The sequence below is a fragment of the Rana temporaria genome, chromosome 1 (assembly GCF_905171775.1).
Source record: "Rana temporaria chromosome 1, aRanTem1.1, whole genome shotgun sequence".
Classification (NCBI taxonomy): Eukaryota; Metazoa; Chordata; class Amphibia; order Anura; family Ranidae; genus Rana; species Rana temporaria.
The window spans coordinates 564,685,773-564,701,631 of record NC_053489.1 but is presented as its reverse complement, the minus strand read 5'-3'; the positions used below and the strand labels follow the sequence as shown (position 1 = coordinate 564,701,631).

At 41.8% G+C, this 15,859-nt stretch overlaps 1 protein-coding gene across 5 annotated transcripts in view; it reads left to right on the top strand.

The window, feature by feature from the left end:
- Positions 1-10,415, top strand: part of FAT1 (FAT atypical cadherin 1) — a 302,956-nt gene extending 292,541 nt beyond the window's left edge. For 2 of the 5 annotated variants that reach the window (XM_040334417.1, XM_040334425.1), the window contains exons 27-29: positions 2,226-2,285; positions 6,736-6,771; positions 8,912-10,415. In XM_040334417.1, the coding sequence (XP_040190351.1) occupies positions 2,226-2,285; positions 6,736-6,771; positions 8,912-9,543 (728 nt within the window). In that variant the 3' untranslated portion in view covers positions 9,544-10,415. Of the gene's footprint in view, positions 1-2,225; positions 2,286-6,735; positions 6,772-8,911 lie in introns of those variants that run through there. The other 3 variants (XR_005745015.1, XM_040334433.1, XM_040334441.1) reach the window with 3 other exon arrangements.
- The last annotated feature ends 5,444 nt before the right edge of the window (positions 10,416-15,859 follow it).

Below are 15,859 nucleotides of genomic sequence, written 5' to 3'. Positions count from 1 at the left end.
ATTATAAAAGTAAAAAAAGCTACTGACACCATCTACTGCCCTACTGACACCAATCTTTGCTCTAATGACACGTCTGCTGCTCTGCTGATATACACACACGTGTGTTTAGGCTCTGGGGTGCACACCCTAATGCAATAGGCTGCGCACACCAATGGCTTTTACTATTAATGAATGAGTGATCAGAAATGTTGGATGGTGTCTGACATTGTTCATCACTCATTTATAAAGCTGATGCTCGGAGCAAACTTTTTTTATTATGAACGAACAAGAAGTACTGATTTTTTTTATTCATAATAGCGACAGATCAATTAGATTCGAGAGGGAGTGGGGCATTGTGCTGGCTGTACCTCCACTCACATGAACACTCATAATTTGGGCTTCAGAATGGGGTGTAGCTTCAATCAGCATACAGGCATAGTGCAAAATCAGGCTCACTTCTGCATAGAAACCAATCAGCTTCCAGGTTTTATTACCAAAGCTTAATTGAACAGGCTTGGGTTAGAAGCTCATTGGTTTCTATGCAGAAGTGAGCCTGACTTTGCGCTTTCCAGCTTTAGTAAATAAACTCCATTGTGCATTTAAAAGTGGGGCATGCCACAACTGGTCACCAATAAGAATCACTTGGTCCCCTGGGGAGTTAGATAAATAATAATAATAATAATAATAATAATAATAATAATAAAAATAAAATAAAAAATCTTAGTTCTTCTTTAAGGTTTGACAGGGTCAATGTATTTGAACTCATTAAAGGTTATGCAAGTGTTTTATTAAATATATATATATATTTTTTAACAATAAAATAGTGATTTTTTAAAATAGTTATATGAAATGTGAAATATTATAATGCAATAGTTCACGTTTTGAGCAGACGGTTAGAATGCTAGTTTCCTTTTCACCCATATACTAGGCCTTAACACGTGCAAAGGGTTCAATGGGCCCTAAATTCGCCTAAAAAAAAAGCTTCTTCTTTCATGGATGCACAGTGCATTACATATTTGCATAACGAAGATTTGATATAAGATAAAATATGATATAGAGTATTAGTTAAAAATGGAATGAGACCAAAATCATTATACCGTATTTTCCGGTGTATAAGACGACTTTTTGGATGCAAAAAAATGCATCCAAAGTCGGGGGTCGTCTTATACGCCAGTGACAGTCTCCGTCTGCTGCGAGCGTACATGATTTAAAAGCCGCTCCTTCTCCTCAGAGTGTCCTGTGATAGGCGGAACACAAATCTTCCCAGCAGCGCCTCTGTTCTGTGTTCCTCCTATCACAGATGCCTTCTCACCCTCAGACGAGAGGACGTCCGTGATAGGCGGAACGCAGAACAGAGGCGCTGATGGGAAAATTTGTGTTCTGCCTATCACATGACACGCTAAGAAGAAGGCGCGGCTTTCAAATCATGGACGCTCGCAGCAGACGGAGACTGTCACCGGCCTGGAAACAAATCGGCAAAACCTGAGTGATGGCACTGTTGGCACAGTGGGGGCAAGTGATGGCACAGTGGGGGCAAGTGATGGCACAGTGTAGGCAAGTAATGGCACAGTGGGGGCAAGTGATGGCACAGTGGGGGCAAGTGATGGCACAGTGGGGGCAAGTGATGGCACAGTGGGGGCATGTAATGTAATGGCACAGTGAGGCATGTAATGTAATGGCACAGTGAGATTTGAAAAAAGCCTGTTCCTGTCAGCGGTTCCAGCTACCCCTCAGCTTCCAGAAAGACTAGTAGGAAGGGGGTAGTCTTATATGGCGAGTATATCCCAAAACCCACATTTTTCCTGGAAAATGAGGGGGTCGTCTTATACGCCCAGTCGTCTTATACGCCGGAAAATACGGTAGTTAAAAATAATTCTGATCGGCAGGATACATTATGATACGTTCATCAACATCCAAATCTTCTATTTTGGTTTATAGATTTGCTTTACGGTCAATATAATAAATTAACACAATGGGGTTGATTTACTAAAACTGGAGTGTGAACAATCTGGTGCAGCTGTGCATGGTAGCCAATCAGCTTCTGCCTTCAGCTTATTCAATTAACGTTTGACAAAAAAAAAAAAAAAACTGGAAGCTGATTGGTTTCTATGCAGAGCTGCACCAGATTTTGCACTCTCCAGTTTTAGTAAATCAGCCCCCATGGTTAGTATCATTTTGTAGGAGTGTGTGTAGATGTCATGCTCTAGGCTTGTTTTTTAATGTGTTTTTCTCTTACCTTTTACAAGCTTCCATTGTGACAGTAATACACCTTGTCAATGCTGTTGTTGACTCGGTGGAAAAAGAAGGTATATATGTGTATGTGATGTAATTGCTGTGCTTCCATTCTCGGCTTATTAATCATAAGTGTGCATGTTTTTAAAATGATACTTGTTTATTCCCGTGATAACCTTCCGTTACATCTGCATCATGTGTTGTTTTCTAGTCCCTGGCTGCCTTAAGTTTGATCTAAGTGTTTCATTAGTCTACATATATTGGAAGATATTCACATGAATGGACTTTCATTGCATCTGCTTGTCATAGCGAATGGTGGAGGTGAATCTGCAGAGGCCGTTTGTTATAAAGAGGGTGACATTTTTGCAATGCATTGCCACTCACTTTTTACCTTGCAGGGCAATTTAAAACTGTCGCACAAAATTGGAAAGTGTACTCCAAGAATCCAGGAACGGATGCACTACATACATTGAGATTTAGTTAATAAAATAAGATGATGGAAATTGTGAACATACTGAAAACACCACGGCAATACAATGAAACCCCTGGATATAAGCTTATCTAAGTCTGCAGGTTTTGGATTACCATTCGTAATACTTCTTGCCTTTTTTTGGCATCTGATGCAGTGAAAGGCAGTCATCAATGTGATTTCCTAAAAATTTTGGACATTCTGTAATGTCGTGTTTGTACTGGTATAATGCATAGTATATGTCTTTATATATAACAAGATGATCTTGGCTTATACAAACATGTCCATTTTGCTTTCAGTTGTTTTTGGTTTAGAAACTAGGGTTGCCACCTTTTTCTTCAAGTCAAACCCAAACACTTTAGCGGCACACAGCATTTTTTTATAGTATAAACTATACATATATTTTTCTATTAAACATTTCTAATAATATGAAATTAATAACAAAAATCCCCCTTTACATCTGAGTCCACAGAGTTCCCCCTTTACATCTGAGTCCACAGAGTTCCCCCTTTACATCTCAGTCCACAGAGTTCCCCCTTTACATCTCAGTCCACAGAGTTCTCCCTTTACATCTCAGTCCACAGAGTTCTCCCTTTACATCTCAGTCCACAGAGTTCTCCCTTTACATCTCAGTCCACAGAGTTCTCCCTTTACATCTCAGTCCACAGAGTTCCCCCTTTACATCTGAACTCACAGAGTTCCCTTACACTGTAAGGGGAGACTATGCAGACTCTGATGTAAGGGAGAACTCTGGGGACTCCAACATAACGGATGCTCTGGGAACCCTCATTTAACACTGAGAACTCTGATGTACGGAGAGGACTCTGATGTAAAGGGGAACACTGTGGCCTCTGGTGTAAAGGGGAATTCTGATGTAAGGGGTGCTCTGAGAACCCTGATTTACATTAGTGTACTCACTCAGGCCGCGTACACACGGTCGGTCCAAACCGATGAGAATGGACCGAAGTTCAGTTTCATCGGTCCAAACCGACCATGTGTACGGCCCATCTGTCTTTTATCCTTCGGACCAAAATTTTAAAACTTACTTTAAAATCGAACCGAGGGACCGCTGACCGATCGGGCCAAACCGATGGTTAGTACACAAAAGCATCAATTCAAAACCCGCGCATGCTCAGAATCAAGTTGACGCATGCTTGGGAGCATCGAACTTCGTTTTTTTAAGCACGTCGTTATGTTTAATGTCACCACGTTCTGACCCGATCGGATTTTGAACTGATGGTGTGTACACACATCAGACCATCAGGCCACTTCAGCGGTGAACCGATGAAAACGGTCTGTCGGACCATTCTCATCGGATGGACCGGTCGTGTATACGCAGCCTCAGAGGCAGGAGAGAGGAGGGAGACTTCAGTCACAGACAGAGATGGATGGGGAGCTCACTCACCCCTTGGCAGTCAGCACCTCTCATCCAGATGTATCTGGAAGCCATAGTCCGGTCTGAATAATGTGTTTGGGTTTCAGGCAGTCTGAAATCTGGACGCATGATTCCGAACCCGAACTGTCCGGGTGAAATTGACGTGAAATTGAGTGTTGAACAGAGATCATTGATCACTATGCAGTTATTTTGTATTTAAAGAACTATAGGAAAATACTTTAGAGTGAGGGAGGGTTATAACCCCTGTTGGTTTATTTTTTGCCAGCTGTGCCCCATTAGGGAGATTTACCTTCACTTCTTGTCCCATAGCCAAATAGGAAATGAAAGGAAATCTCTGCAAATTAGGGGAATCCCTTTGAAAACTCCCAGCTCATTAGAACCAGTGTCCTCATTAGAAGATTTCCCCTCAATTACCTTTCTGGGGACAACCCAAAATTTGGGATTTTCTATTACTTTCACTTTTAGCCTAGGTTAACATTGGACTGGGTTAGAAATTGTTCAGTTCAGTTTCAACCCGGCAATGCAGACTGATTTCAGGGGTGATTTGACAGACATCTGTGCAGGTTACTGCACAGATGTCTACACATATCGCCCCCCGAAATCATCAAACGTACAAGAACTACCCTTTGGAATCGGTATGGCACCGCAAAATTGCCGGCAAATTGCTTCAATGTGAACCTGGGTTGAATGCTAATAGTAAACAGGATGAATCTCCCTAATGGAGGAACAGACAGCAATAAAAACTGACTGGTGTTCTCTCTACTCTGTCCAATACTAAATCAAAAGTTTTACCTTAAGGCTGGGTTCACACTATCTTCACATGCGGCTCACAGCGGGGGTCTGGTGGGTCCCCGTTCACCGTTTCAGGTCTGATTTCAGCCCCAACTTTTGGCTGAATTAGGATCTGAAATGGACCAAAAGACGCCTAGGACTCCTGTGCATATTCGCACTGGAGCCGCTGCAGAGATATGTGAAACGGCTACATAGAGAGCCGATCAAAATCTCCTGCCACTGTGAATTGGATGCAGAGAAACCCAGTGTGAACCCAGCCTTAACTTTAATAGGCAAGCCCTTCAGATAAACTTCTGGTCATAAATCAAAATAAAATAATCTAATGGATCAAATTACTTTACCCAATACTTCTCTAGCACATATTTGGCTAACATTCATTGTTGACAATTGCATAGAGATCAATAATCTATTTTCAGGTTCCTGTCTCACCTGGCTGATAAATCATATAGTCATATAGTAGAGAGATTTAGAATAAAATAGTCTAGTTATTTGTTGATGTATCATTATTTAATTAAAAAATCCTTGAAAAACTCACATAAGTGTACATTCTCATCGGAGTGCAGATACAAGTGACCTATACCCTTTAGTGTGGAGTATAATCAGGCATAGACTTATGGTGCTGTGCATACACTCTGCCCAGATGGGACCTTCTGAGCAATATGCAAGTGCAACTGTCTTGCCTTGTGACCATACAGCTGGCTTAAGAATGGCAGAGAATTCAATACTAATGAATTAGTGTAGTAAGAAAAAAGGTGAGAGGAAAGCCTGGTCACGTGAATTGTCAAAATCACATGACCAGCTCCCCTCAAATTGAGAAGCTCAGAGTCACATAGGTGCTCAACCTGTGGCCCTCCAGCTGTTGCAGAACTACAAGTCCCATCATGCCTTTGGGAGTCATGTTGTCAGCTTTGCAATGCCTCATAGGACTTGTGAGTAGTTTGGCAACAACTGGAGGGCCACCGGTTGAGCGCCCAATTCATCTAATCCAGGGGTCTCTAAACTTTCTAAACAAAGGCCGGTTTACTGTCCTTCAGAAATCAGGAGGGCCAGATCGTGGCCAGCGGTAGTGGAAATTTTTCTGGCATCAGTAGGAGTAAACATCACCACATTTGGTATTAGGTTAGAGGAATAGTGCCCAATCGTAGGTATCATAAAGAGGAATAGTGCCCTATTATTAGTGTCAGTGGGAGAAACGGTGCTCCATTGTTGGTGTTCGATGGCAGAATAGTGCCTTGTAGCAGTGGGAGGATTCGTGCCCCAAGGGCCAGATAAAAGCAAGCAAAGGGCCGCATCCGGCCCCTGGGCCGCAGTTTGGAGACCGCCTGATCTAATGCATTAGGCAAAGAAAACACCATGGCCTGCATTTTATGAATGGGCCATAAGTACAAGCCACAGTGTACATGGCCAAGTAAAGGAGCATAAAGGAGAGTGGATAGCGCTCTCTCTTAAATATACCCCTTAGACGTGTCAACTGGATTTGTACACTACAAACAAGGATTCTTCCCAGCTGATGGTGTGACAGCGCATTACACATGATTTACTCCTAAAGTTATTATGTTCAGCATAAGTTCCTTTTATAGTCTTGTTTTGTGGTATAGATTATAGCAACTCATTTGTAGCAATACATCTTTATTGCAATGAAAAGCAAGTGTCAAAGCTAATCTTCTTCAGCACAAAATTGTGGTAATACGATGACAGGCTCACTTCTTCCTTTTGCCATGAATGTGAATTCATTTTTTTTTTTTTTTTTGGAGCAAATTGTATAATCATATTCAGGCTCTTGTGTATGTATAAGGTAGTTGTGTATTTCTGTGTAATTGCTTCTAATATAATCTGTTTTCATTTTTTTTTAATTTTGCCTTCAAAGAGTCATTTGCAGTTCCTGAAGTCAGGAATTCAAGAGGTGACTTCTGCATGTTGTGTATTTATACTAATAGTGCTGCTTTTTTTTTTTTTGCAATTTGTTGTTGCATTTTTTTAACCTTCACTTGCAGTTTTTGTATTTGTGGTTTGCTGTTTACCGCACATTGTGTTGCCTAATTTTTTAACGTTTTGTGTATTTATTTTAATGATATTTGTTTTGACCCAGTAAACTAATGGCTTTGTTGTGATGCTCCTGCAGGATTATTAGTAAACTAGGGAACATCTAGGGCATAGGATGTAATTGAATGTAATATTACTATGTTGTTCAAATCTATACAAATACAATATACAGGTAGTAGTGTAGTGTATGGATATTGTCCTGGGTGCAATCCATGAAAAAAGGCATAGTATGAAGCCAGCAGTAGGTTTACTCAATGGTACTTACAACTGGAGGAATTTTCCAATGTAGTTTTATAAATGCCAACGTTTTGGCGGGAGACACAGCCCACCCTTCTGATAAAGGTGGGCTGTGCCCCGCCGAAACATTGACATTGATTAAACTGTGTTGGGAAATTCTCCCTGTTATAAGTCCTGTTGAGTGCATCTACTACCTGCTTCCTATTTCAGATACAATTTATAAATATCATATCCAATGGAACAAATATAACAGTCACAAACTTCCCTGAGGTGTACAAGTTGGAGAGTGAAAGAGGAGGCCTTCCCCTGTAAAAGGAGTTCAGTTTGGACACGTAGGAAGTCAGGACTGGTGAAATACCATAAGCTATATACATAGTACATCTACGAAACTACAGCAAACATCTTTTTAGATTTATTTTGTTGAAATTAAAGGATGAATATTGGTGGTTATTGAAAGGGCCACCTGCAGAATATTGTTCTGCTTTCTATTCTTCCCCCATTCTGTTTCAGGAGGGGTTTTGTTCCATGGGGTTTCTTGGGTCCAGATCTTGTATATAGAACTGGCCTAAACTGCACTGTTAAAAACTCGTACTGTGTATTACTTACCATATGTATAGGGACTATTTCTTTATTCACGCATCAATGCCCCTCAGCATTCTGGTTACAAAACTCCAGACACCATTATTTGGCTTCTTGTACAACTTCTCAGCTGTCCCAGCCTAATCCCCAATTCTGCCCATGTCTCTGCAATTTTATTCACTGCGATTACAACATACTAGCCTCAGCTTTTATTTTTGGTGGAGTGCTGCTAGGCAGAGGTCTGTTGCCATCCAGTTAAAGTGGTTGTAAAGGCTCAATATTTCTTTACCTTTGTGCATTTTATGCATGAAGGTAAACAAACTTCTGTGTGCAGCATCCCCCACCTCCTTAATACTTACCTATCTCGATCCAGCTATGTGCACGAGAGCAGCAGGTGTCCCGGGTAGGGTGACCACATTTCTAAACTACCATTTAGGTAAAGCGGTGAGTTTCATTCCAGGACACTGTATTGTCCTGGAATAAAGGTGCCCGGAACAGACCTGCAAAATGTGGGACTATCCTGGGCAATCCGGGACACATGGTCACCCTAGTCCTGGGTCTCTTACTCCTCATTGGCTGATACATGAGTGGAAATTATTAGCCCCTACTGTCATTCACAGCCAGTAAGCCAATGAGGAGAGAGCGGGGGTGCTCCGAGCCACGCTCCGTGTGTGAATGTACACATAGAGCAGCGGTTCAGCCTGCTGGGGTGCCCCCATAGCAAGCTACTTGCTATGGGGGCACTCAGCAGAAGGGAGGGCCCAGGAGCACCTGGGGGATCAGGGATAAACCACTGCATAGAGGAGGTAAGTATGATATGTTTCTTATTTTTTTTTAAATCTGCCTTTAATAGCACTTTAAATTTAGGCAGTGCTGGTATTGCGTGATAATCAGGCATGAGCTTTTACCGATCTTTGCTTTAGTGAAAACTATGCTGTAGACAGGACAAAAGAGGTTGAGGCCCTTTTAGCAAGCCCTCTCCCAGTCAGGCACCAATACATGAAAGGCATAATACTATTATCAATGAAGCTTTGCATGAAGCGCCTCAAAGCAATAACTGTGAGTGTTTGTGCATATTAACTTCTAAGTTCTGCATTGTAAACTGCAAAATGAAGTTTGTTTTTTGAATTGGCTTTTATGTCATTTAACACGTTTTGCCTTTTTATTTGCTTGTTCTTTAAAAGGTTACCACTGGGATACTTCAGACTGGATGCCTAGTGTCCAACTGCCGGATATTCAGGAATACCCTCATTACGAAGTTGTTGAAGAACCTGCTCCTCATTACACAGACCCTCATGTTATTGATACCGATTATTATCCTGGAGGCTATGACATAGAGAATGACTTTCCACCTCCACCGGAAGACTTTCCACCGCCAGATGAACTTCCTCCACTGCCTCCTGAGTATAGCGAACAGGTAGATTCCATGCAGCCGCTCAGAGAGATGTCTACTGTAGGCAGCTTGGGCTCCTCAACAAAAAGTAATCAGCGATTCAACCTGAATAAGTACCTTCCACATCACCAATATCCAGCGAGTATGTCAGAACCTCAAAACACCGCCAGTGGAGATAGCAATAGTTACAGAGAGCCTTATAATACATCCTACTTAATAGGGTACAAGAGAGACTTCCAAGTACCCATGGTGGACAACATGTCCATGTCGGGATACACCTCTGCAGCTTCATGCACTGACGTGTCTGCGTGCTGTGATATGGAATCAGAGGCCATGATTAGTGACTATGAAAGCGGCGATGATGGCCACTTCGAAGACGTAACAATTCCTTCCCTGGATTCCCAGCATCACACCGAAGTTTAACAGCATCAAAAGTGCCTGGACATTTGTTAGCTTCAACATTTCATAATGAACTCATATCGTCTTCGTATATTTTTATTTTATTGTTTGTTTTCTGTAGCATTATTTTTTCCTTTTTTTTTTTTTCTTATTTTATTTTTGTTGATTTGGTGCTGTCTATCTGGCATAGTTGCAATACACCATGCTGCATATACGAGTGCGTACGATGTATTTAATTTCTGGATCTGCGAGAATGAAGACAAATAAACCATTTGGATAGGCTATTTCCACTTCACCTTTATAGATCTCTATTTTGTTTTTTTTATTTTTGAACAAAACACCACTACATCATGGTAGCATGACATGTGTATTTATAAAGTACGAAATATTATTTTTACTTTTTTTTTTCCACTTGTAAATGTAATGTACAGTTTTGATTTCAATAGCATTAACTAGATTTTTGTAGATATTTTGTGGATTTTTTTTCCTTTGGAACATGAGTTAGTTATTTCAAGATTTGCCCTTTTATTAGCCAGTAGATTGTTTCAATAACCTGGGCTTTGCTGTATCTCTATATTCCACTGAGGTTTTTGACTTCTGAAATGAAACAGTTTCCAGGTATGACTACAGCAACGACTGTATATAACTGAGGCTAAGCCTGATCCTATTTAGATCAAATTGAGGGTGTCTTCACCAGAGATTCTGTATTTTGGAATATTTTCCCTACTTGGAAAGTGTAATGGGGACCCACTGCATACCCGTTTAGAACCAAAATCACCACGACACGGTTTTTATGGTGTCTGTATATTTGTGATGCAATGGTCTTGTAAAGGTTTTTACTGAAATCTACCATTAGCCGGTCTTTCTTACTGACAATAAATTATTTTAAAAAAGCACGTTGTCGCTTAGATTTTTCCTGTTTGAGACAAAATTGTTGTAGTTTTAATAAGTAACCACTAGATGTCAGTGTATGACTGTAGAAAAAGGTTAGACCACATTACAGTAGCGGAAGCAAATCATTTGTGTTCACTAGTTTTAGTACATCTCCTCCTGTATGTTCACAAATAAAAAGACGTAAATAGTGCAAATAATAGGAAAAGTTATAGTTTATGATTTTCTATAAATAAACTTAGGTTCTCAGTCTGTTACAGCATCCTCAGTACATTAGCATGAAGTGCCTTATTTATGAGTTTCTGGGGCTGTGCATCCAACACTCGGTGCGTCCGGTGCCGGATGGAGAGGGGAAGACAATGGAATGAGAAACTAAAAAATTAAGCATTCTTTTACAAAATGGAGCTCTACATGTTAATGTACCGATGATGCATTAATGCTTGGGGTTGTTTTTGGCAAAAGTCAGTAAAGGTGAACTACCCTTTTAATTTTCATTAGCTAATACATTTTCTATAGAACGTCTTCCAACCCTAGCTTAACATTTTATTTATTGGTTAAGAAGTATGCAGTACAGTCTTCATTAAATATAAAAAAACTTTTTTTTTTTTAATCCTGTTTATTTAACCACTTGCTGACCAACCAACATACATACACTACTGGGCGGCGGATCTCCTGCACAAAATCACATACCTGCATTTCGCTTTTCCGGCTTTGTGGCGCATACAGCTACTGCCGACGACCAGCTCCCACTGTGATTGGACACAGCATGAGCCAATCAGCAGGTCTGCCAGACCTGATGTTCACCGGGACCCGCCGATCGTTCCGGAGAGAGGCAGAACAGCGGTCTGCCTATATAAACAAGGCAGATCGCCATTCTGTGACAAGCAGGAACACGGATCTCTGTCTTCCCACAGTTAAAGAATCCCCCACACAGCTAGTAAGCACTCCCTAAGGACACATTTAATCTTTTGATCGTCCCTAAATGTTAACCCCTGCCTTTTAGCAGATCCCTGTAATAATGTCACTGGTCCCCAAAAAAGCGTCACTTATGGTCCGATTTGTCTGATGCTATGTGGCAGTTCCACAATAAGTCACTGATTGCCGCCATTACTAGTAAAAAGAATAATAATAAATACAAATTCAATAAAAATATCCCATTGTTTGTAGACGCTATAAATTTTGCGGAAATCAATCAATATACGCTTATTGGGACTTTTTTACCAAAAATATGTAGCAGAATACATATTGACCTAAATTGATGAAGAAATTCAATTTTATTTTTTTTATTTTATTGGATATGTTTTATAGCACAAAGTCTTTTTTTTTTAATTGTCAGTCTTTTTTTTTTTTTTTTTTTTGTTTTATAGCGCAAAAAAATAAAAAACGCAGAGATGATCAAATAAAAAAAAGGACATCAATTTTATTTGTGTACAGCGTCGCACGACCACTCAAAAAAATGGCCTGGTCATGTGGTGTAAAGTATACAAGAATGTACACAACAGTTACAACCAAAACTACAGACACAAAAAACAATAGCAGTCAATACAACTTTAAGACCCCTTTCACACTGAAGCACCGGTCATTTTTGCGCTACTTTAGCTGCGTTTTAGCTGCGCTTTTGCATCACTTTTCGGGCGCTAGCGGGCATTTTTATAAATATATATTTTAAAACACCCGTTTTGCGGTGCTTTCGAAGCAATTTTAAGGCGCTTCGGGAGCGCTGCCCTTTAATGGGCAGGGGCGTTTTTGGAGCACTTTTTACAGCGCTCCAAACCTGCCCCAAATATGCTGATTGCAGGACCTTTTTTTTAACATCCCGCAAGTGTACAGCCCGAGTGTGAAAGCACTCATGCAAATGATTGGGACGCAGATTTTAGGTGCTTTTCAGAGGCTATTTCTAGCACTAAAATGCCTGAAAACTGCCTCAGTGTGAAAGGGGTCTAAGTAACACGTTAGAGACACCCATCACAAACCGATCATTAACATGGTGTATAAAGTGAGGCATTGTCATGACAATGGCCAGTCCATGTGAGGTATAATTAGGCTTTGTATGATGATGACAGGCACAACCTTAAATGCTGATGTAATATCATCTCTGGAGAGTACTAAGGCACATGGATTATACCGTAACCTCAGGTATGTAATAGGAGGATAGATGTGTTAGGCTGGCCATACACAGTTTGAATCAGCCGAGATTCGAACCATTAATGGACAGGCTGAATGCACCAAGTTGATCAATCACTCAACTTGGGTACAACCAGCCTGCAGGACTGGCTTTCGATTGTTGCAAGCAGCTGTTATAGCCTCTAAAGATAATCACTGTCTTCTTCAGGCAGGAACGGCTTCCTTGCCCACCTCTGCCGCCCCGCCAGGAGAAGACAATTGCTCAGGAGGCATTTCCCTGTTAACAATGTGTGTGTTGATTGGGGCAAGCAAGAAATTTGCACTGTCTATGGGCTGCCTTAGACTTAAACCATTTAATCAGTTACTGTGGACATATCATTCACCCAACCTCCCCAAACCTTATTGAACTTGTCTGGCATACCTCTACTAGCATAAGTAACCTTATATAAAGGTAGAGTCTTGTTAACCACTTCCTGCCCAGCCTATAGCAGAATGACGTCCAGGAAGTGGTTCAGTTATCCTGACTGGGCACCATATGATGTCCAGCAGGATAAGCCACTATCACATGCCCGCAGCTCGGCAATCAGTGGTGTAGTGTGTCAGTCTGATACATTGTATCTCCGATCTAGGTAAAGAGCCTCTGATGGAGACTCTTTACCACGAGATCAGCCGATCACAGTGTAAACGTGTAAAGCACATTTATCGGCTTTTCCTCTACTCATGCTGAAATAAACTAGTAGAGGAGAAACGATTGACTGCTCTCCTGATGGGGGGGGGGGCGGGGGGGTCTGCACTGAGTGATTATCAGTGCAGCCCCCCCAGCAGATGCCCACCCATGACCACCAGGTAAGCCCACTAGAACCTACCAGGGATGGCAATCATTGCCCATTAGGGATTGCACTCTGTATCCATCAGTGATGCGCGCCAACACCTCTAAATTAGTGCTGCCTAGCAATGGTGTTCACCAGTGCCCATTAGTATCGCCTATACGTGCCCTCCAGTGTCACCTATTAGTGCCCATCAGTGCTGCATATAAGTGCCACCTAATGAGTGCCATCTCATCGGAGCCAATCAGTACTGCCTCATCAGTGCCCATCGGTGAAGGAGAAAATTTACTTATTTACGTCTTGGAACAGAAACAAAGAAAAAAGTTTTCAACATTTTTGTTCTTTTTTTATTTGTAGCGCAAAAAATAAAAACCCCAGAGGTGATGCAAATTATGAATACCAGCAAAAGAAAGCTCTATTTGTGGTAAAAAAAAAAATACAAAAAGTTTGTTTGGGTACTGCGTCACACGTCATTTCAAAAGTGAGAGCGCCAATTGGTCTGGGCAGGAAGGTGTATAAGGGTATTGAAGTGGTTAATCAACGCCTTCCAGGCAAATATTGACGGAGCTACAGGTTTTTTTCCATGATGAAGTTATGATTTTTCAGGCATAATAGAATACCAACGAAAGTAAGGTAAGTGTCACTTTCTTAGGGGCTAGGGAATCCACCAGCTACATCACCCCTCCAACCTTTTTGATGCCAAATTTTGTCTAAATAACAGGGTCAGTATAAATGTCTAGCCTCTAGGGACACCGCTGCATCATTACCAGGGAGTCACACACATGCATCATTACCAGGGAGTCACACGGATGCATCATTACCAGGGAGTCACACACATGCATCATTATCAGGGAGTCACACACATGCATCATTACCATGGAGTCACACACATGCATCATTATCAGGGAGTCACACACATGCATCATTATCAGGGAGTCACACACATGCATCATTATCAGGGAGTCACACACATGCATCATTATCAGGGAGTCACACACATGCATCATTATCAGGGAGTCACACACATGCATCATTATCAGGGAGTCACACACATGCATCATTACCAGGGAGTCACACACATGCATCATCAGGGAGTCACACACATGCATCATTATCAGGGAGTCACACACATGCATCATTATCAGGGAGTCACACGCATGCATCATTATCAGGGAGTCACACACATGCATCATTACCAGGGAGTCACACACATGCATCATTATCAGGGAGTCACACACATGCATCATTATCAGGGAGTCACACACATGCATCATTACCAGGGAGTCACACACATGCATCATTACCAGGGAGTCACACACATGCATCATTATCATGGAGTCACACACATGCATCATTATCAGGGAGTCACACACATGCATCATTATCAGGGAGTCACACACATGCATCATTACCAGGGAGTCACACACATGCATCATTATCATGGAGTCACACACATGCATCATTATCAGGGAGTCACACACATGCATCATTACCAGGGAGTCACACACATGCATCATTAGGGAGTCACACACATGCATCATTACCAGGGAGTCACACACATGCATCATTACCAGGGAGTCACACACATGCATCATTAGGGAGTCACACACATGCATCATTACCAGGGAGTCACACACATGCATCATTACCAGGGAGTCACACACATGCATCGTTACCAAGGAGTCACACACCTGCATCATTATCAGGGAGTCACACACATGCATCATTATCAGGGAGTCACACACATGCATCATTACCAGGGAGTCACACACATGCATCATTAGGGAGTCACACACATGCATCATTACCAGGGAGTCACACACATGCATCATTACCAGGGAGTCACACACATGCATCATTACCAGGGAGTCACACACATGCATCATTACCAGGGAGTCACACACATGCATCATTACCAGGGAGACACACACATGCATCATTATCAGGGAGTCACACAGATGCATCATTATCAGGGAGTCACACACATGCATCATTACCAGGGAGTCACACACATGCATCATCAGGGAGTCACACACATGCATCATTATCAGGGAGTCACACACATGCATCATTATCAGGGAGTCACACGCATGCATCATTATCAGGGAGTCACACACATGCATCATTACCAGGGAGTCACACACATGCATCATTATCAGGGAGTCACACACATGCATCATTATCAGGGAGTCACACACATGCATCATTACCAGGGAGTCACACACATGCATCATTACCAGGGAGTCACACACATGCATCATTATCATGGAGTCACACACATGCATCATTATCAGGGAGTCACACACATGCATCATTATCAGGGAGTCACACACATGCATCATTACCAGGGAGTCACACACATGCATCATTATCATGGAGTCACACACATGCATCATTATCAGGGAGTCACACACATGCATCATTACCAGGGAGTCACACACATGCATCATTAGGGAGTCACACACATGCATCATTACCAGGGAGTCACACACATGCAT